The 22,719-nt window shown below is 36.5% G+C and overlaps 1 protein-coding gene across 1 annotated transcript in view; it reads right to left on the reverse strand.

Annotated features, from left to right (window-relative positions):
• Positions 1-225: 225 nt before the first annotated feature.
• Positions 226-22,719, reverse strand: part of tead1a (TEA domain family member 1a) — a 46,110-nt gene continuing 23,616 nt past the window's right edge. Inside the window, exons 4-13 of the mRNA XM_065273539.2 lie at positions 14,654-14,718; positions 10,902-10,964; positions 9,602-9,736; positions 8,726-8,766; positions 8,310-8,365; positions 7,405-7,529; positions 6,540-6,713; positions 3,975-4,115; positions 2,667-2,819; positions 226-2,071 (exon numbers count right to left, since the gene is read on the reverse strand). Of these exons, the coding sequence (XP_065129611.1) occupies positions 1,958-2,071; positions 2,667-2,819; positions 3,975-4,115; positions 6,540-6,713; positions 7,405-7,529; positions 8,310-8,365; positions 8,726-8,766; positions 9,602-9,736; positions 10,902-10,964; positions 14,654-14,718 (1,067 nt within the window). The 3' untranslated portion in view covers positions 226-1,957. The remainder of the gene's footprint in view (positions 2,072-2,666; positions 2,820-3,974; positions 4,116-6,539; positions 6,714-7,404; positions 7,530-8,309; positions 8,366-8,725; positions 8,767-9,601; positions 9,737-10,901; positions 10,965-14,653; positions 14,719-22,719) is intronic.

Genomic DNA, 22,719 nt, shown 5'->3' on the forward strand with positions numbered 1-22,719 from the left:
TCAGGAACGCTTTAATCATTTTCTGAATTCTACCGCCATCTAGTGGTCTGAACATAAATATGAAATATATTCTACTTAAAAATAGTTGAGCGTCTATATCTTATAACAAATATAAAATATATCAATATAAAAAAGTATAAATGGCACAAAAATATTAATATTATTAACAAAGAGTGAAAATAACCTAGCAAGACATATAAAATAAACTAAACAGAACCGTTTGTGGTACCAACACTAAAAGTTTATTTTCATTTCGTTTTTTTTTGTGTCATCTCTTCAATGTAACGAAAAAACACACAATTGAAAACAATCATTTGACAAAAGAGTACATCTAGTAAAAAAGCTATTCAGTGCTTTCCAGACAACATATTCTCTTACTGAAAACAAATGAACAAGAACTCATGATGCCATTAAATACATTAGTGTGCAGTTTACTAACAGATACTTTCCAAAACATATAAAACAAGGGTGACCAAAAATATATCTTGCTGGACAAATAAACTGAGATCAACACTTTAAAATTGATTATTTCTGAACCATTAGCCAATTATTTTTTTTTCTTTTCTTGTAACTCTTGATGCCTTTGTGTATATAAAATCTTATCAGCCATCTCCACACATACTGTACATGATACTAAAATCCATGGATTTTCTATACAGGGTTTTCTGTGCATTTTGCCCCATCAAGCAATATTGCGTTGTTGGTGACCGCATTGGTGACCGCAAGTCCAGTAGCAAAATGCACAAGAGAAAGCATTTATCATTCATCTAGTTTCAGAGTTAATTTCTCCTCAGCTTGCAAAAGACTTAAAATGTCAAAGGCATTGTGGTGATATAATCCAAATATAACTCACTTATTTTTTGGTGTCCACATTTTGAATCTTTTCTGAGCTGAAAAACACAAAAGGCACTTTCAACACCTGTAGCATAACCATGGTATGAACAGAAGTGATGGGACGGATTTATTTGGTGTACAAGACCTACTTTTCTTTGACCGACTTGACTGAAATGTGTAGGACAAAATACAAACGCCAAGGGAGAATAAGACTAAATCTGTGATGCTAGACACTAAGGCACAGTATGCTTTGGTGATTTTGCTATGTAAATTCCCTTTCTTCTGTAATATCTTAATTTGAAAAGGAAAAGACTTTTTGAAAAACACTAATGTGATCATAAATCAAAAGAAACATTGAAAATTCACAAACAAAACTGACCAATAGGTTAACCTAAATAACAGGTGGTGATACACGAAAAGCTGTTTGTATCTGTGTGTCTTTAACATTTCCTGTGGCCTGATATTTTTTTCAATTATATTAAGAAAACTCTTTAGTGTTTTAGTATCTTTAATCGTATGTCACACTGAAAGAGCCCGTGTGCAGCGTAAGGCAGGCGGTTCCACATAAATAATACAGTACATTTTCAATGCTCTTTTAAAAAAAGTTAAATTCACTAAGAGTGAAAAACACCCGGGGGTAAAAGTCTTAGTGTTCAGTGTGAGAATAACAGATAGCACAACAGAAACAAAAGCTTGCGTGTACTATACCGATACAACTTTATATAAGCAACATCCTTCCGAAACGATGTCAGTTAAACACATCAACCAGGTTAATAACAAATAACGTAACAAAACCGTACCTCCAATTTACCGAAAACAAACAAACAAACAAACACCAAAACACAAATGACAAAAAATGATAATAAATGTAATTATTTTAGACCCCACCCAAAACGTGACAAAAGCCTTCTGGGTGGGACTGATCCAGGCACAGCCGCTTAAATTGAGGTTGTGAGTCATCGAAAAGGCTTGTTTTAGTCCTCTACTACAGCCATCGGCTGTGTGTAGTTGCCTTGGCTTAAAGTCTCAGTGAATATAAAGTCTCTACTGTTCACTTTTTCCTCTCTGTGGCCAGCAGGGAGCTGAAATCTTCTTAAGTTTGATTCGTACGTGACGCGGAGCTTCAATCCTTGACCAGGCGGTAGATGTGATGCTGTGCGCCGTGCTCGCTGTTGGAGACCTCGAACACGCAGGCCATGCACAGCAGGGTCTCTTGCGTTTCTCTGTTCGTCACCACCTGCCACAGCGCACAATAAAGTTGTTGTCAGTAATCGCTGAGACCAAAACAGAGTTTATATAAACCACAGTTTACAATTAAAGTCAGATGATGGGGTCGTGGGAGATGTCATGGCAACCTCTGATAACATACTTCTTTAATAGATTTACTTACAAATGTTGAGTCCTCTTGCAATGCATTTAGGCACTGTAGATAACTGAGGTATTGTACTATAAAGTGTATTATTGACATTGTGTACAGCATGCATTTAACTATGTGAATGTAAATTTACTACAAATGTGAAATATATTTCGTTATACGACGGGGCTGTTGAATGCTTTATTCTGATTGGCTGAGAAATATTTAATAGGTGTTGATGTTTTTCTGTAAACCGCACACTTAACCTTTTAAATGTCTTAAAAATAAGCACCAGAGCAATGTTTGTGGTAACTGTGGTATAAAAGAAATAATTGACTTCAGTCCTTTGAATAATTTTAAAATAATGCACACCCACGGCGTAAAGGCACGACGCAGGGTGTGCATTATTTTCTTATAATTCCACGGCCCGTTGTCAATTATTCCTTACTTATTTTTAATAATAATTTATATGACTTACCAGTAGGATGGTGAAGTTCTCTAGTACGCTGTTCATCATGTATTTCTCAGGCAGATGTTTCAGTTTATGGATGAAGTTGATCATGTATTCACACATTGGGGACCGGTTGATTTTATACACGAAACGGCCGTTCTCAAAACGTGCATATTCTGTCTAAAAGAGGAAAGAAAGAGACCACTTAACCTTAATTTTTTAAAATTTTGTTTTCAGTGATTGGTAAACAGAAATTAGTGGTGAAATGTAGTAATAATAATAATGAATATTAATAAATAAATAATAATAATAATAGTAGTAATAAAAAATAATAATAATAGTAATAAAAATAATAGTAATAATTAATAATAATACTAACAAACAACAACAATAATAACAGTAATAGGCAATAATAGTAATAAATAATAATGATAATAATAATACTAACACCAATGATAGTGATAGTAATAGACAATAATGATGAAAATAATAAACAATAATAATACTAGTAATAAAAATGTATACACAATAATAATAGTAATATAGTAGTAATAATAATAATAATAAACAAATAAATAAATAATATTAATAGTGACAGTCATAAATAATAATAATAATAATAAATACTAATAGTTATAATAATAAATAAAAGTAATAAACAATAATGATGATAATAGTAATAAAAACAATAATACTAATAGTAATAATTAATAATAGTAATAATAAACAACGGAAATATAAACACAAATATTTTTGTAGTATTTTTATAATAAAAAATTATTTTATAATAATTAATGTAAACATTACTTTAAATAAAGTGCAGAGAGAGGACACTTTAGTTGGACAAATTTATTTATTTAGCCTTCTTGGGCTTAACTTAGCACCCTCTGCTATACGTTACATTAGTAATACGCTCACTTATAATGTTGATTCGTAGCCGTAGCAAATTTAGCTGCTTATTGTGTATTATGTTATGCTATCTGTCGATTTTCTGTGCTTTTCACTGCTTCTATTAATGTAAAGCTGCTTTGAAACAATTACCAACTGTGAAAAGCGCTATATAAATAAAATTGAATTGAATTCAGAAAAATCTAATGAATTCTAAATACATGGCATGATTTGATCCATTCAGAAATAATTGGATTGTAAAAACACTGGTAGGCAGCTATTTGTTGAATCTTAAGCTGCCTTGCTGATGCCAGTGGAAACAGAATGTAGTTTTACAACATTTTTATCACATGTACACAGATTTATTTACATCATTTTATCTAGCTTTATTTAATTAATATTCCTAAATGACTTTTTTATTTAATTTGAAGCTCAGCAATTTCTCACCTCAACTTTTTCAACCACTTGTTTTCCGAAAGAGCAGACTTTTGTCGAGCAGGTGATGGTCATATTCTCTGAACTTTCGTAATGACTGGTCACACCGTAAAACGCTCCAGAATCTTCCTGGATGTTACAATTTAGGTCAGCCTATGGAGACATTAGATGATAATTTAACATTGATAAACAAACAGCATTACAAGACAAACTGCTGACAAAAATGCAATTCACATTTTATCTGCACACCAGTGTTGGGGAAAGCTACTTTTAAAAGTAATGCACTACAATATTAACATTACATTTTAGATACTTTTGCGTTACTTTTTCTTGGCTGAGGCTTGATCTCTTTCAGGCCTTGCAGGTGTTTTTATGACTGAAAAGTTCTGCATTCAGAAATTGCATATTTCATCACAAAAATGCTCTGGCCAGCCATCTCAGTTTCTTATTCAAACTGTTTCCACACAGGCGTGTACACATAGAGTGCATAATGGGACTATGTTTAGTTTAATTCAGTACATCATTTTTTTTTAATCAAATAAATTAAAGTAACTTGCATTACTTTTTTGAAAAAGTAACTCAAGTACTATTGTGTACATTTAAAAAGTAATGCGGTACTTTACTCGTTACTTCAGAAAAGTAATATTATTACATAATGCACGTTACTTGTAATGCATTACACCCAACACTGGTGCACACATGGGCAAACAAACACATGTGTAATTAGCAAACCTTCAAATTTGCAGGAGTAATGCACTTTACACTAACAGTAAACTTAATCTTTAGGCACTTAAACCTTCAAAAGGGTCTCTTCTGATATCCATAAGAGTATGACACCCAGAATGGCCTTTCAGATGATTTTAATGAAACATTTTAGCACATTTTTCAATTAAAACAGTGAATACATCAAGCACCACTGAAAGGCAGATAAAAAAAAACTCAAGGCTATATAAAACAAGATTTATTACAAGTGCCACGACTGTGTCCACAAAACCGAAATGAAAAGCGTAAGGATGCAGTGTCTGCTCTTCTACTAAAAACATCTATTAATAATAACAACAAACAAACAAGGCGTATGTTTGCAGGTATAGAAAAAACAGCTGTGTCGAGCTCAAGCATCCCAGCTAAGACTTTAATAAGAATTAACCTCTAGAGAATGATGCCAGAGAGAGAATACACTTTATATAGCTCTGTACAGGATGTAGCTGGCTGTTTCGCTCATGTGCCTGCACCTGCCGTCCACAGCGGCAGGTGTTCAAATAAAGCGTCTCTATCTAACTCGGCATCAGCAGTATTGAAGGACGCCACTAGTTTGGTTACACATTCAAACCGCGCTGGGATTAAATACACGACTGCAGGCTTTTAAACAGCACTTTAATCACATCTGATGCTTTCAGCTGGCCGCATTCAGACAGACACTGGTGGCTAGTGGCCGAACCATTAAGAACCGATTATACTACAATCCTGTGGTTTTATTTTAACAACTTTAATCTTACATTTATGCATTTGACAGACGCTTTAGTTTAAAGTGACTTACAATGCATTCAGTCTATACATGTGCCATGGAATCGAAACCACAACCATGCTAAATTTTAAATAGTTCCTGTAGTAGTTGGTAGAGGATTGCATTAAGGGATAGTTCAGCCAAAAATGATATTATACCCATGATTTACTCACCCCCAAGCTGTCTGAGTTGCATATGTGCATCGTTTTTCAGACAAACACATTTTCGGATATTTTAGAAAATGTTTAGATCTTTCAGTTGATTAAATGTAATGTTACGGGGTCCACGACCTTCAAGTCCAAAAAAAGTGCGTCCATCCTTCACAAATTAAATCCAAACGGCTCCTGGATGATAAACAAAGGTCTTCTGAGGGTAATCCACGCGGTGTTGTTGTAGAAATATCCATATTTAAAACTTTATTAACGTAAATAACTACCTTCCGGTAGCGCCGCCATCTTAGTCGCGTCCGCATTCAGGATGAGAGCTTACGCAGCCTACGGAGGCTACTCTGCTGCTGCTCTGTGCCCCCGCCCTCCGAATTTGTCATACGTCACTAAGAAAAGTGCGTTCACTACGCTAATACTCTCTCCTGAATACAGAGGAGTCTAAGATGGCGGCGCTACCGGAAGGTAGTTATTTTCGTTAATAAAGTTTTAAATATGGATATTTCTACAACAAAACCGCGTGGATTACCCTCAGAAGACCTTTGTTTATCATCCTGGAGCCGTTTGGATTTAATTTGTGAAGGATGGACGCACTTTTTTTGGACTTTTCTTTTAGGTCGTGGACCCCGTAACATTACATTTAATCAACTGAAAGATCTAAAACATTTTCTAAAATATCCGAAATGTGTTTGTCTGAAAAACGATGGACATATGCAACTCAGACAGCTTGGGGGTGCGTAAATCATGGGTTTAATTTCATTTTTGGCCGAACTATCCTTTTAGCAATGCAAAGGTTGCTTTGGGTTTGCAGGAAACACACAAGCTAATACAATGTATCGTTTGAAGTTGTTTTGGATAAAAGTGTCTGCCAAATACATTAATGTAAGTGAGAAATGTAACTGGACATACCCAGAATTTGACCAGGAAGAAGGCGTTCTGTGGACCTTTTCCAAACAGCTCCTTCAGCCCGCCCTTCTTCTCTGGGAATTTGTCGAAGATTTGACATATGTCCACCGTCTCCAGGAGCGCGTCACTGTACGAGTAATTCGTCTGGCCGATGTGCACAAACAGATGCTTGTTGTACTGCGGAGAGAGAGAGAGATTGTAATTAGATCACAGGCTATTGAAAATGAATTTAAAAGGCTTTTGAAGAAAAACTGCATCAGATATTGGTTGTCAAGGCAAGAATATATTTTTATAGTTTTATTGATTATAATCCCATCCCCAAATGTTGAGTAATGAAGCATTTAAATCCGGTACATTCGACAGAAGAGAAGTTTGTGTAAGTGGACACTTGTATTGAGAAGGTGACTCATTTTTTTGTATTGTTGCTTACAGAAGATTAATAGCTGCTGTCATGGCAAACCAAAGGGACGACCATTTTATAGAGATGATGCCAACATGATAGATTACATGGGTCAGCTATGAGATGGGCACAAGCATAACCACGTGCAGATCATTCTCAGCTTTTACTTTTAATCCACCAATGCATTTTGCTTTTAGTTTTTTTAACCATAGCCAGAGAAAAGTTGGGTTGTGTATCGTGAAAAGCGCTATACAGCACAAATAAAAATGACTGATGAAGAGATGTTTGCCTTTAGCTTAACACTTAAGGGAGTAATGCCAAGGTCACAGGTTCAAGATTGTAATACATGTTACAAATCTACGTCTTTGGTAGTGTAAATGAAAAGCAATTTTATTTCAGAGACAGCAAGGCTGTTGGATAAAGACAGCTTTTCTGTCACTGTGTCTGCTGTAAAGCTGTAAATCTCACCGACTCTGGGTCCCGCTGGTGCTCCAGGAAGGCTGAAAACTCTACCAGACGTAGTTTGGTGGTGCCGATGGACCGCCCGTGCCAAGCCGGCCTTGCGTTTGATGGGGGTGTCGGCGACTCGTAAGCTGCACACAAACACAAACACGTTATAAAATATGATGATATGCGGTTTACCAAAATGTTACTACGGTTGTCAGTGTTAATATGATAAAGACATTAATACAAAGTTTAAAGTTATTTTTGGTAGTAAAAAATATCATATGCCAATATAATATTGCATTATTCTGTTGTGCGCATTTTTTATTTATTTTACAAATGAGAAGAGCACTTAGTTTACGAAACTAGGTGTTCTTCCACCATACAATATAGTTCTCATTTTTTATTCGCTTAAAAAATCGCCACATTTTATTTTGTGCCGCCATACTTACTCGTGTAAGTACTCATGTAACAGTCTTTAAATAGGGAAAACATGTAAGTGTTTGGTGGCTTCTAAATTCATCCCTGTTTGGATCCTAAGGAATGAATGGGGCTAGGCTAAATGCTAACACATTCACGACGCGCTGTACAAAGATTAAGTGCACGCATTGAAAAAAGATAGGTATGTATTAATTCGTCTAAGTTGAGGTAAAAACATTGTAAAATATTGAAAAATGGTGGTGTTTTCCTTTAAGTTCTTTTCATTATAGCCACCATTTATCCATTACTTCTATATTTTGGTGTTGCGGTGTGACAAATGGATTTCAAAAAGTATAAATATTTGATGTAGTCTCAGTAAATGAGGTCTTAAAAGCAGAACGCACACTGCTTATAAAGTATGATTCGTATAAAGTCCCACATAAACAAACATGTACGTTCCCGAAACATAATTACATTTACAGTCGACATATAATTGTGAATATACACACCTGTGATGGCTGTGGCTGTCTGGATTGGATAATTCTGTTGCGTGAATGGCTTAATGCTAAGAAAAAAGACAATTATGACAAGGTGTCACATTAAATGCAGAGGTTACTTACTACACTTTTAAACACCATGGGGCGGTTTCCTGGACCGATCTTATTGGAGTCTGCATGTTTGAGCTGCCTTATTTAAAAATACCTTGTACTGACATATCTTACACATATATCAGTGCAATTGTTTTGTCTCAAGATGCACCCCAGTATTGTTTTTTTGTAAGGTTTGTTTGGAAAAACTACTTAAATGCCCTAGTCCTGGATTAATCTAAACCCTGTCCGGGAAAACGCCCCTAAATCTATATGCTCTATCTATGCAAATATAACAGGATCTAAAAGTCAGCGTAACTTAAGCTATATATACTTACTCTTGCGATGATCCCGGCTGTCCTGTTGACACCTGCCAAAACTTGAAAAGCAAGAAAAAATACAGTTACAAATTACAATATATACGGTATTTAATAACACATTATATAAAATCCATTTATGTGGAAAGAACGAATGTAATGACATTACAGATGCATGAAAAATTATTGTGCTAAATGCTCATGGATTTAAAGGATTAGTCCATTTAATAAAAACTGAATTCCAGATAATTTACTCACCACCATGTCATTCAAAATGTTGATGTCTTTCTTTGTTCAGTCGAGAAGAAATTATGTTTTTTGAGGAAAACATTCCAGAATTTTCTCATTTTAATGGACTTTAATGGACCCCAACACTTAACAGTTTTAATGCAGTTTAAAATTGCAGTTTCAAGGACTCTAAACAATCCCAAACCAGACATAAGGTTCTTATCTAGAGAAACGATTGTCATTTTTGGCAGGAAAAATATGCACTTTTATACCTTTCAACGTCACTACACAATTAGGTGAGGTCACGCTGGTGCGTAACAGGACCGAAGGATGACGAGAAGTTGTGGTTTAAAAGTGCAAATTTTTTATTTTTCCTGCCAAAAATGACAATCGTTTCTCTAGATAAGAACCTTATGTCTGGTTTGGGATTGTTTAGAGTCCTTTAAAACTGCAATTTTAAACTGCATTAAAACTGTTATGTGTTGGGCTCTATTAAAATCCATTAAAATGAGAAAAATCCTGGAATGTTTTCCTCAAAAAACATAATTTCTTCTCGACTAAACAAAGAAAGACATCAACATTTTGGATGACATGATGGTGAGTAGATTATCTGGATTTTTTTTTAAGAAAATAGACAAATCCTTTAAGGTGCTATATTGGGTGTCTTACCCCTGCTGCCCCAGGCAACGTGGGTCGTGGGATCCCTGCCAGCCCCAGTCTGTTATGGATGGCCGTGGCCGAGACGATCTGTGCAGAAGACATTGCTGCCATCCTGTTGATCGCATCATTTTTTGTAGTATGGTCCTTCAACAACATACGGAGAAAAATTTAGCTACTTCTATTTCTATTTAAACAGTTCAAAAACAGTTCAGCATACGAAGAAAGGCATAATTTTCAGCTGTGTTATTCACCAAGGTTAATCTGTTTTGTTAACACCTGAATAAGTAATTGCAATTTAAATGTTTATATTTCATTATATTATACAGACTAAATTGGAGAGTTTTGACCTTCTGAATCTGAAAATATCAAGGCAGAAATTAAAACAAGCTCTTAATATTTACTTTGCATACAAAACTTTCCACAAGATTCTTAAACTTAACCAGTTACATTGACTTACATAAAAACACTACAGATAAAAATATTAACCAGTCTGTAAAAATCCAGCTAAAGTCATTTTTTGTGATTTCCTGTTTTCTACATAAAATCATCTTACGTAATTTAAACAACATTGTGTGTAAATATAACCTTGATATCTTTAATAATGTTATTCAATGGTGCTTCACATTTTTAAAATACTTTGTTAGCCAATCAATTTGCATTAATATTAGTAGTGAAATGACATCACAGCTACGTGGAAATGTTGAGTAAGTGAATTGTCATTCGTTGTTTAACCACCAGATGCCACAGCTGCTCAAACACATGATCCCTTAACCCCTCCTCCCTTAACAGTGGGTCACAACACCAGCCTTAAAACATTCATGCTGTCTTAATCCATAAACAACTTCATCTGTATGACTAAAAATGCAACATACAAAGTAAATAGATGCGTGTGCATTATCATACAAATAAATGCTAAGTTGCTTTTTACCTAAGGTTTGAATTTGACCCTCATACTGCTTTATAAATCATACATTCACCCTGAGCGTGCTCAAGTCAAGCCGTAAATCACACACTGGACGCGGGGCATGTCAAATATTTCGTGCAATGTCTGGCCAAAGGCTTGTCCTTCCAAACAAGCAGACATTTGTGCCAAACAGGAAGGAAACAGATAACACGCAGAAGAAAAGAAGTTAGCCAGTCGACTGCATACTAAGAAGGGCAGTAACAAGCTGGAAATCTAGGTTACGGACAGCCGAACAGCAGGGCACCCGTCCTCACACAATGCTCACTACGGATATGGCCGAAGAAAGCACACACACACACACATGCTAAACAAACAGACTGTGTCCAACACGAGATTGGCATGTACCTTTAGCTTGGAGTGAAATTCTCTGGATTTCCGTCGGGCAAGAACCTGAATGTGACTGGAGACCTGGTCACACACACACACAGACACACAAAGGAACATTTTGTAACCATGGAGATGAAAGCCTTCCTGCCATTAGGCACAAAACCATGTCCTTTAATTACAAACTGAACATCTAACACAACCTTTAACATCAGTTGTTCAAGAGAAGAAGGATGAAAGGTGTCTGATCAGTAAAACTCATTTTTAATCATATTAACTCAAATTGTAAAGATTAATTTAACACAAAGCAACAGGTGTTTAATGTTGCAAAGTATGCTTCAGTAAAGGTGAAATGCCAGCGAGAAAACATTAGGATGAAGATGCCTCAAAGTAAATATAATTCAGCATCAAAATAACATTATTATTATTATTATTTTCTCAAGTCTTCAAAATCCCATAGAGAAAAATGATGTATAAAATATATACAAAACACAATATAGTAGTAGCCAAAACAAAAGTGATGTCCAACTTTGAACAATTAACATCTTCGCCTTAAACTCAAATATGTTATTAAAGATCTATAAAAAATTTGGTATGAATGTTGCAGTTTGGAGTATAAACTAAAGCTCAGCTTTGAGAAGAATTCAAGGAGGATTGGCAAAAAAATTAAACCGTTTATAAAGACGAAAACCAAATAACTTCAAAACCAATTTCTAAAAATATTACCATAAAAGAGGATCAACAAATATAATAATAACAGATAAAATTGTAATCAATGTTTGCTTTATTACCTGTGAGCTTTTAGTTTTTCTCTGTATTTTTTGTATATTCTAATAAAACACAGATTTTGTAATACGCTGTGATTGCTTTTATGCCAAATTATTTATCCAATAAATTCCTTAAATGTTTAGTGGCAATTCCCGGACAGGGCTTGTTGCATGTTTGAACTCCCAAACTCTTCCCCACCAGCCTTTTTTTATTTTTTAAGGTTGCCTGTCAGCTTTTTTTTATTTTCACAAAAGTTTTACAAAATGCCTTCCAGGAAAATTGTCTTCTATTAATATATCAAATTAAGGAACTTCAAATTGTTTTCTTTTTATAACCTCTAAACTCTTTACTCGCCATTGACGAGTTATCTTGTCAATTTAGAGAAAACCTTTGCAAAAAAAAAGTGTTCCTGATGAATTTTTATGTTAATCTGCAATGAACAAAATACAATCACATAAACGGCGCACACCTGTGTGCGACAGGTGCGTAGGAGAGCAGGACTCGAAAGTCCAAAATTGAAAAATAAAAAAAGAGAAGTCCCGCACTAGCCTGGGTGCCAGCCGATCTTAGCCCCGCCCACAACATTTTGAGAAACGGGAAGATCGGTCTGGGGTTTCACCGTTGAGGAGCTACTATGCGAGTTCCAAAACTGGCCGACGAATCAAATTGTGAGGGCGGGCTTTATACGATGATGGACCATAGACAGTAAAAGAAATGGACACAGCGACCCCATTGGATTCAACGGAGACAAGTGAAGTCAATTAGAAGCACGCACTTCCTGGGTGTCGAGCGTACTGCGCAGACTCAAACTGAGCTCAATGACGTGGATGTCACGTGAGCAACCTGTCTGGCAATTGTAAGTCTTCTAATAGCCGTGCCACGGGAAATCTGAATCACCTACTGAATTTTGCAGAGACGGCGAGCGTGAACAGGAGCACATTTTGGTTAGTATTCTGATTAGTAATCTCCCTGGACTTTATGCCTTCACGTCCACCCGATTGCCTCATAGTCAGTTAAAGTTTGCTGGTGAGCTTCTCTCCCAGTCCATACGGTAATTTCTCTACTGTGCGACAGAAAGTCGCAGGTTATGACGCAATCGTTAGCCTATTTTTACAAAAAACTGCTTCTACTGGGACATAACGTAAGATACATGGTAATGGAGCCTTTTATACATTTTCGTGTTTCTTTAGAAATAATTAATGGACAAATGGAGTCTTTAAACGCCTCAGATGTAAAGTTATTCGCTGTCAAAGTGACGCCAAAATGAATGGGAGTCAATGGGATGCTAACAGCAGATGGGTGTTCGCTAAGCAATGGCGGCGTCCAGGGAAGCTTCAATAAAATATGAAACCCTGCCCCCCTGTGATGGACAGATGATCAACAGTAACGTATCAACCACGTCACCAAAGAGCGCGTGTGTTCAATCTGTTTACAACGAAATGGCTGCCGCGGTAGAAATCAGATGTGTGGATTCTGACATTGAGTCTGTTCTAAAAGATATTGACGGAGCATTGATTTTAAAAGAAGAACAGAGAAACGCGAGCAAGGCATTTGTTGATGTTTTTGCTGCCCTTCCTACGGGATTCGGCAAAAGTTGTCGCACTTATGAAGGATCAAGTTAAAGAAGCAACTGAAATGGGTATCACGGCGATGCAACTCGGTGTGCACGACGAGATGGATATAATTAGCGATCGTTGCCAGCTTCTTTTCGGAAGCCCGGAATCGTGGAGGGACATGCTAGGCTCGGATATTTTTCAAGCAAACGTAATGGGTATCGTTGTGGATGAAGTTCAACTAATGTACAAATGGTAAGAGATAGTCTTACTGGATGACTTAATGTGATATAAATGAAATGTTGTAAACATAGTAGGTGTTGATGTACGTTCGCTAACTCAGACTTGTAGTGTGTGTCATTGTAACGAAATAACTAGCAGTTCGGTCAAGCTGCAAATACGTCATTTCAACATACGTCTCACACCCCGTTGCTCTGATTGGTCGTAGGTCTATCCAATTGAGTGCAGAGGCATTTTTCGGTTGAGACACGCCTCATAATTATAGCTCAATGGAGCGGTATCAGACTCAAATTCTGACTAGAATTGAGTATGACAACGTCAGGCTAGTCCCGCACACTATCCACTTGCAAAAATATAAATAATTTATTAAATTATTTATATTTTTGCAAGTGGATAGTGTGCGGGACCTCTCTTTTTCTATTTTTAAATTTTGTTAATCTGCAATACCACAATTATCCAATTTATGAAAAAACTGAAGCCAAAGCGTTATTTACTAATTTTAAACCACAAAAATCAAAAAAAAAAAAAAAAATGCTGGCAGGTAACTTTTCAAAAAATGCCTGGCGGGGAATGAGTTAAATATGGGTAGGTTTCTTTAAAAATATCACATTTTAAGCAAAAAGCTGAAATAATTGCATTTTTGTAAAGTAATTTTGTTAGAGATCAGATTCAGAACTATGATCAAAACATACACAGAGTTTAAAATTAATTAAATTAGTTTTTGTTTCAGTTTTTTAATAAATTGGTTAATAGTGGATAATAAGCCATCTAGTGGATAATAGCAGAATTACAGATTGCCTTAAAAACTCATCAGGGAAGCATCAATGGCAGGGAAATGTTTTCTCTTAATTGACGAGATGACTTGTCAATGGCGGGGAAAGAGTTAATGTAAAAACATCTTGCCCTGACAAATTTTAACATATATCAATGCCATTACTTTGTCTCAAGATGCACACACCACGCATTGTTTTTGTACAGTTTGTTTGTAAAAACTACTTAGATGTCCTAAAATAACCAAGGCCTAGTCCTGGATTAATCTAAACCCTCTCTGGGAAACTGCCCCATAGTGTTTTGTCCATTGTGTACTCTTCACCTCATATTTTGATGGTTTAATCTAACAATGAGGGGCATTAAAACTAAACATTGTACACATTTCTCCCAAGACATCACTTTTGGGCACTACTGTATAATATCTTTGTAACATTAACTAACCTGCTTTCTTGTCCTTGTCTTTCCTGTTCTGAGTTTGATGTATCTGGCGATTAATTCATTGCGACCTGTAAAAAAACACAAATAAATGCTTGAACATGCATGCCCACTAAAAATTGCATAACATATTAAGGTGACTTTAGATTGATCATTCTACTACAGTTCTACAATTTTATTAGTATTTAGGTAAACAAAATTGCGTATATGTTCCTTTAGCTCAAATGGTGGATCACAGCAACACTCAAGGGTTTGATTTTCAGGGAACACACATACTGATAAATAAATGTATAGCTTGCTTTGAAAAAAAAAAGCGTCTGATTAACCTAATATGTTATAATTCTCCTAAATGTTTAATGTGGTAAAATTAAATGTGACAAGTTTGGGTGGAAGAAAGTCATATGGTTTTGAAACGACACGAGGATAAGCTATGACAAAATGTAAATTTTCGGGTGAACTATCCCTTTAAGGACAACACATCTGACTCTAAGCCAATAAAGAGCGTCAGGCTATTTTCTTCAGCCAGCTAGTACCCAACGTGCATGCGGTGTAATCTCTTCTAACCCAGACCCGGGCCTCTCTATTCTTTCACACACAAACACGCGTACACGCATTCGCACACACGCTCCGCGCACACACAATACGGGCATTCATGCACACCCTCCTCTCAGATCAAAGGACCCTCCAAACGGCCAGCTGTGAGCATGCTTACTAGTGCATAATTCTGTCCTTTCACTCACTTGAAAACATGCTCAGCTGGACTTGGCAGACCTGCAAAACAACCTCCAGAGAGAAAAGAGACTTAAAGAGAGAGAGAGAAAGACAGGACGAGAGAGTCTGTTGAAAAGTGTTGAGTTTTGAGAGTACCCCGTGGAGCTTGATAGACAAACCAAAGAACAAAGTGATCAAGACACCGATTCAGTCTTGGCAGAAGATAAGATCAACAACACCATTATTACAGAATGACTGCACATTACTGATCAACACAACTGTGCTACAGTGATGCTATCAGATGGTGTTTTATTAAAATACAGAATGGTTATCATCATATTTACATGTAACTAAAAGCATTATATTACCATCGTACAGGGTAATATAATTATTTATTTATAAATCCTTGTACATTAAGCACTTATTGAAGTAAAACAGAAACTTAGAATAAAAAAATAGAAAAGTCTGATTTAATGAAATTATATCTTATATGCACACCACTATATGCACTTTAAACATTTACATTAAAATTAAAATTAAATCTGTAATTTTTATTGAATATTGTGGGATTTCTTTAAAAATAATCTTTAATCAAAAACGCTAACAACCTCGAAATCTCTCTTAACTTCCGGTCACTTGAAATGGCGTGAGGCCTGGAAAAATATGACATCAATTAGCAAGTGGCAACTTCAAATGATCCAATCAGTTCTTGATGGACAAAATCAAGTCCTGCCCTACATTTTATCTCATTTCAGAAGTCGTTTCACTCGGATATGCGTCACAACGGGAACAATAAGACAGTTGCTAGTTCCGTTTTATGCCCACTTTAAGGGGTGGTCACGCTACACTTTTCGTTCCATTGACTTCCATTAATACGCATGCTTGTGCGAAGATGTTCGGCATTTCGCTTCGTACCTGGTGAACTCTGACATGCGTATTCATATCACGTGAAGACTTGATCAGTAGATAATAGATATGTCGCGGCGTGACCTCTTTCTACTTAAAAGCAAAGATGGACGAAGCATTTCCCGCCCATATTCGCAGCAACGTCCGAAACATATCCGCATGCTTAAGCTCTAGTGCGGACGCACCCTTAAGGCGAAAGTATGGTCAATTTTTACGCGAACCCGAGTGCAGTGCGTAACAAAATTTTCGTCAAATGAAGAGTGCGTGCGTACGATGTTAGATGTCTTTGGTGTCCCCGAGTACGTATGTGAAGTTTTAGCTCAAAATACCATATAGATAATTTATTACAACATGTTAAAATTTCCACTTTGTAGGTCCTTTTAAATGCAAATGAGCTGATCTCAGCACTAAATTGCAGTGCCGTGATTGGATAGTGCAGATTAAGGGACAGTATTATCCCCTTCTGACATCACAAGGGGAGCCAAATCTGAATGACCTATTTTTTCACATGCTTGCAGAGAATAGTTTACCAAAATTAGGTACTGGGTTGATATTTATCACATTTACTAAGTTGAAAGAAGCACTGCGGACCCAATTATAGCACTTAAACATGGAAAAAGTCAGCTTTTCATGATATGCCCCCTTTAAACATTAAAGTTCACATCTTTTCTGAGCTTTAAGTGGTTTCTTTCCTTCATTATTTGGCTCAAATGACACATTTCAAAGTCATGAAAAAATGTAAAGATGTAGTAGTACGTTATCTTAAATTTTTGTCTATAAGATAAATTTAAAACATCTCTAAGCAATGTCAATATACACACTAATAACAGGGATACATTATAGTGTTCTGATGACTAAGCGATGTCAGGCAACGTTTAACTCTAAACACATATCTCTTCGAGTATCTGTCCGAGTTTGGTGATGACTCAACACTGGACCATTAAAAGCACATGACTGAAATAATCTTAAAAGCAAACACAAGGGATGAAGAACTCTTACAAAGTGAATTACAGAATACAAACAGTACAGAATGTGGTTAAGTGAACTGGCCTGAAAACTGACCTTAAAGTTTGCTATGGAAGAACCCAGTGAGGTGGAGGCCTTTAGGGTCAACCCCATTCCTTTAAAGTACCGACGTTATGCTGGTGGATGCTGTCATGGCACAGAAGCCATTAAAGGTAATCAAATAAGAATATCAGCTAATGTACTGAGATCAGGTGCTTTATTAAAAGTCACTTTGGATAAAAGCATCTGCCAAACGCATAACTGTATGCGTAATGCAAGAAGATTGAGGCTTGTCAATCATTTCCGACTTCAGACTCAAAATACTAATCACGTTTGATCACCGCTGACATGAAAGGCTGTGACATTCAAATTTGATCTATCATCAATGTTTATGTGGGTTAACTGAGAGCACATCAATGTCACAAGTGTTTAGCAGCATTATATTACAAACCTTTTTGCTTCTTGAGCATCTTGTTTTAGGATAACTCAGGTCTTCATTTTGAGAATGTTTGAATAGGGTTTTCACTATGTGGGTCAATGCTTTCCCATACACAAATCCTTGTGGCCGGTACTATTTTTGGCGCCATTTCAGTGGCCTTTCTAAGAGACCTTGTCATTTATTCGAGCTAAGCATAACCACAGATGCAACACAACGCTGTACAACATTAACTACTGTGTTTAAAACAGGGAAAAACAAGAGTAATTTTAGATAGATAGATAGATAGATAGACAGACAGACAGACAGACAGACAGACAGACAGATGCATAGACAGACAGACAGACAGACAGACAGACAGACAGACAGAGAAACAGAGAGACAGACAGACAGACAGATAGATAGATAGATAGATAGATGCATAGATAGACAGCTAGACAGATAGATAGATAGATAGACAGACAGACAGACAGACAGACAGATAGATACTGTGCAAAAATCTTAGGCCACCACCACCAACTTCTTGTTTTAGAAGTTTTAATGTTTTCCAATCTTTTCAAGTTTTTCAATCTATTTTATTAAGATACAAACAGAAAATACAGGAAATATGTAAAAAAAAAATCAGGACTAAATGTCTGTCTTAGGCATCGTCGGTGTTTAAACACATCTTCAGCGTTTTTGAGCAGAATATTTAAAATGAGAAATTAGGATTTTTTTTATTTAGGTGTATTGGTGCAATCACACCAGACGTGGAAGAGGCGTCAAAAGCGAGTGATTTACATGTTAAGTCAATGCACAGGCGCGAATGGCGAGGCACGGATGTCGCGTTTCGCGCGAATTGAGCATTGTCGTGTGATCCACGAGTTAAAAAATCTGAACTTTGGCAGATTTTCTCACCATGTTAACCAATCAGGAGCTTGCTCTAGCAGTGACGTGATTACAGGAAGCGAGCGGAGGCAGAAAAACAAAACATCAATGTAGGACATCATCGCAACACGAGACATCTTTGTACTTTTTCATAAGCCCCTCCCATGACGCAAATTTATGTGTGAATGTCTCAAATGACTAGAATATGAAGCAAGTAAACTAAAATGTTCAAGCGCCCAACTACGCGCGACTAGCGCGTTTTTGCCGCCACTACCGCGTCTGGTGTGAACGCACAGTAAGAGATCCTGCAGTTTCCTACTATTGCTCAAGTGGAAGGGGAGTTTACCCTAAAATCTTGACACATCAGTTTAAATTTTTATACAGTTTTTAATACTTTATACACATTTCCTGTATTTTCTGGATGTATTTTATTAAAGAGACTGAGAAATAATTATATATGATCACTATAACATTGCAAAAACAACAAATCTAATTCTGGCATGGTGACCTAAGACTTTTGCACAGTACGATAGATAGATAGATAGATAGATAGATAGATAGATAGATAGATAGATAGATAGATAGATAGATAGATGGATAGATGGATAGATGGATAGATAGACACAGACAGACAGACTGAGTTTCTGTTCTTGCCTTCAGATGGCTCACAAGTATCAGGGTGTCGGCTTTAGGCTGTAATAGTGACGGGTGGGCAGAAACCCCACATTTTTGGGACAATGACTGTGCTGCCCTGCCAGGCCTGATGGATGAGTATAGGGGTGATTCACAATGGCCTAATTTAACAATACGAAGATATTTTCTGTAGGAGGTCTACAACTCAGGAATGAGGATCATAAACTCAGTGCCCAAAATTATGCTGCACAGTTTTGATTTTTAATGGCCTTCATAAAAACATACACCGAACAATGAATCCCTGTAGCTCAACCTGGGAAAATCATGAGTTCGATTCCCAGGGAACTGTACCTTTAATGTACCATAAATCTTTTAGGATAAAAGCATCTGAGAGATGCATACATGAAAGAACATAACCTGTTGCAGGGTTGGCTTATATTCATATAAAAGAAAAGTAAAATAGAGATATCAAGGCCACAAAAATTATACCCACAGCTTCATTTTAATTTATTTTAATGCAAAAACTACCAGGCTTCCAATGTACATTAGAAAGATCATCTTGGTTGCCAATTATTTTGTGCTGGTGAACTTCATGGCTGTGTTGGTCCACCAATATAAACTAGTTTAAAGCCTTTAAAATTCATTGTGGTCTGGGCGTTTTCAGCAGGGATATTATTATAACTTAAACAATACTACCCCCAAAAAATCTTTACTCCACCCTTAATGCCCAATTTCTGTGGTGCCCTGAAAGCTATAAACTTGCTGTTCCAGATGCACAACGTTTATGATTTTGATCTACTAAATTTCTGAAGTATTCTGCTTTGACTGAATCACACTACCAGAGTAATAATAATCCACCTGATTTACCATACAACCACTCACGATAAGAAACAACAAAATGCCATATGGTTATAAGTAAAGGTCAGCCTCCAAAAGCAGATGGTGATCTGAACAATCCCCTTTCTGGGATTGAGGGAGCTTAGACCGATATGATCAATGCAGGTGTTTCCCTGAGAGCAGGATCGAGGGGTGCGGCCAGTTTTTTTCCTGCCAGATAAAGCCATTCACACACACACATACACACGCTTATATGCACACACATGCCTGCTAGCATCTGATTAGAGTTAGCCAGCTGTCCGCTGTGACGGGTAGAGCCCGTAACTCGATGACACCCCTCCATCCGCAACCCATTTTTTAGAGGGAGGGTCTGAGGGAAAATTCAAGGCCAGATGGCAAGAGACCGTGACGGAAAGTCTTTTCTTTTCCAGTGGACACCCCACCAACAACCCCTCCCCATAACCCTCATCCCGCCAAAACTGCCATGATTATTTAGTGAAACCAAATCTGAGAGGAAAGTCAAGCATACGGTGACCCTGACAAGTGCTTTGACACTTCAGCCACACTTAAAATGCTTTCATTTGTTTGTTATTTAACAAATAATGAGAGCAAATGGCATTTTTAGAAAGAAATATAGTACAAACAAAATCACAAAAGATGCTTTCTAAGTTTTAAATTCTTAATGGATGTTTGTTTTAAGGAAAACCACCATTTTTTTAATTTTATTTTACTATGTTCTTTCCTTAACTTAGACAAATTAATGCATACTTATCTTTTTTCAGTCTTTAAATAGGGAAAACATGGAAGTGTTTGGTGGCTTCTAAATTTAGCCCTGTTTGGATCCTAAGGAATGAATGGGGCTAGGCTAAATGCTAACACATTTATGACGCGCTGTACAAAGATTAAGTGCATGCATTAAAAAAAGATAGATATGTATTAATTCATCTAAGTTGAGGTAAGAACATAGTAAAATATAGAAAAACTGTGGTGTTTTCCTTTAAAAGTAGGCAAAAATGTATATGGAAACCTTCGGGTTGTTAAAGGTCAATGGAAGAGAAACTATTTGATAATTTACTCAACTTTCTCAAACAGAATACAAAAGATGATGTTTTCAAGAACATTGGCAACCAAACTTCATTGGACACCATTGACATCCATTGTATGGACACAAAAGGCTTTTCTCAAAATATCTTTTTATGTTCCACAGAAAATATAGTCATATAAACATTTTGAATAATATATAAGAATTTTAATTATAATACAGAATTTTAATTTTTGGGTGAACTATTCCTTTAATCTGATGATGTAATGTTACTCTGACCCACTAAAAATTACTGGGTTGTTTTTAACCCATGCTGGAAAAATATTGGAAGCTGGGTTAAAAATAACTCAATGCTGGGTTTTTACTGGTGTGAGTTCTGTCCAATATTTATGCAGCATAGATTAAAAACCCAGCATTTTTCTAAGTGCATACAGTAGGACACCTTCAGCTTTTCCAAAATCCAATAAATTATCAGTGCTTAAATATCATTATGGTTGCAAATGCTGTTTCATGTCAACCACCTGTAGCTCAATTGCTACACTGTTAGAAAAAAATGGTCAAAATATATAAAGATCTATCACTGAGGCTGTATACATTAAAAAGGTCCTAATATATGTATCATTCGGTACAGATATGTATACATTTGGTAATATGTACCTTTGAGATACTAATATGTAACTTTGAGGTAATTATATCAACTCTTTAAATAAAAAGCTGTACTTTTTGAAAGGGTACAGCGCAACCACAGTGACAGATGGGGTAAATATTTAGATTTTTTTTCTGACAGTGTAGAGCATTGCGTTAACAACACAAAGGTTCAAAGGGTTTAATTCCCAGCATGATATTATGTATACCCTAAATGGATGAAAGTGTCTGCCAAATGCATAAATGTAAATATAAACTCCTAGCTGTTTAATAAAAGTGTAAACTATAAACCGCTGTTGTTTTTACAGCCCGTAATCTGCTGTCTCTAGTTTGGAGTCACAGCCCACTGCAGTATGTTTTACATTAAAAGCCCTAAAAGCATCTACAATGGTCCAGTACCAAAAGGCCTCCAGAAAGCTGAAAGCTTTGCTTCTCTTCCTCCAATAGAGAAGCCAAACTGGAAACACAGCATGGAAGGAATTGGTTTGGAGCTCTTTTCTTTAATGGGAGCAATTAAGCATGCTTCCTGTGTGTGTGTGCGCGGACATGCACGCGAGTACAAGTGTGCTTGTCTGACTGTGTCCTAACATGGTGCGCCGGCTGGAAACATCACACCAGTCTACAGAAAATCACACACAGCCCCAAATGACCCCGCTCTTGCTTTCTACCTCATTTCGTTCAGCTTGATAAAGTTACCTTGCGCATACTTTTATGATCAGAGAGCTGTCTGTTTGCCAGGGTTCGACTTTAAAGTCTGATGGTTTTAATTACAATGTTTTTCTTGAGATCTTGGATTAATGGGGAATTTAAAAAATATGTCTTGCTGCATGCACTGCTAACTAGAAAATGTACAGCCAATGTTAGACCATGTTAATGCTGCCACAATGCTAGGGTGTTTATATGTGGTTGCTGCGGTGTTCTAAAGTTCAAGTTCAAGATCATTTGCGATTTATAGATTTCACATCTGAAAGGAAGGGGTACGTCCTTTTT

The sequence above is a fragment of the Paramisgurnus dabryanus genome, chromosome 23 (assembly GCF_030506205.2).
Source record: "Paramisgurnus dabryanus chromosome 23, PD_genome_1.1, whole genome shotgun sequence".
NCBI classification, from domain to species: domain Eukaryota; kingdom Metazoa; phylum Chordata; class Actinopteri; order Cypriniformes; family Cobitidae; genus Paramisgurnus; species Paramisgurnus dabryanus.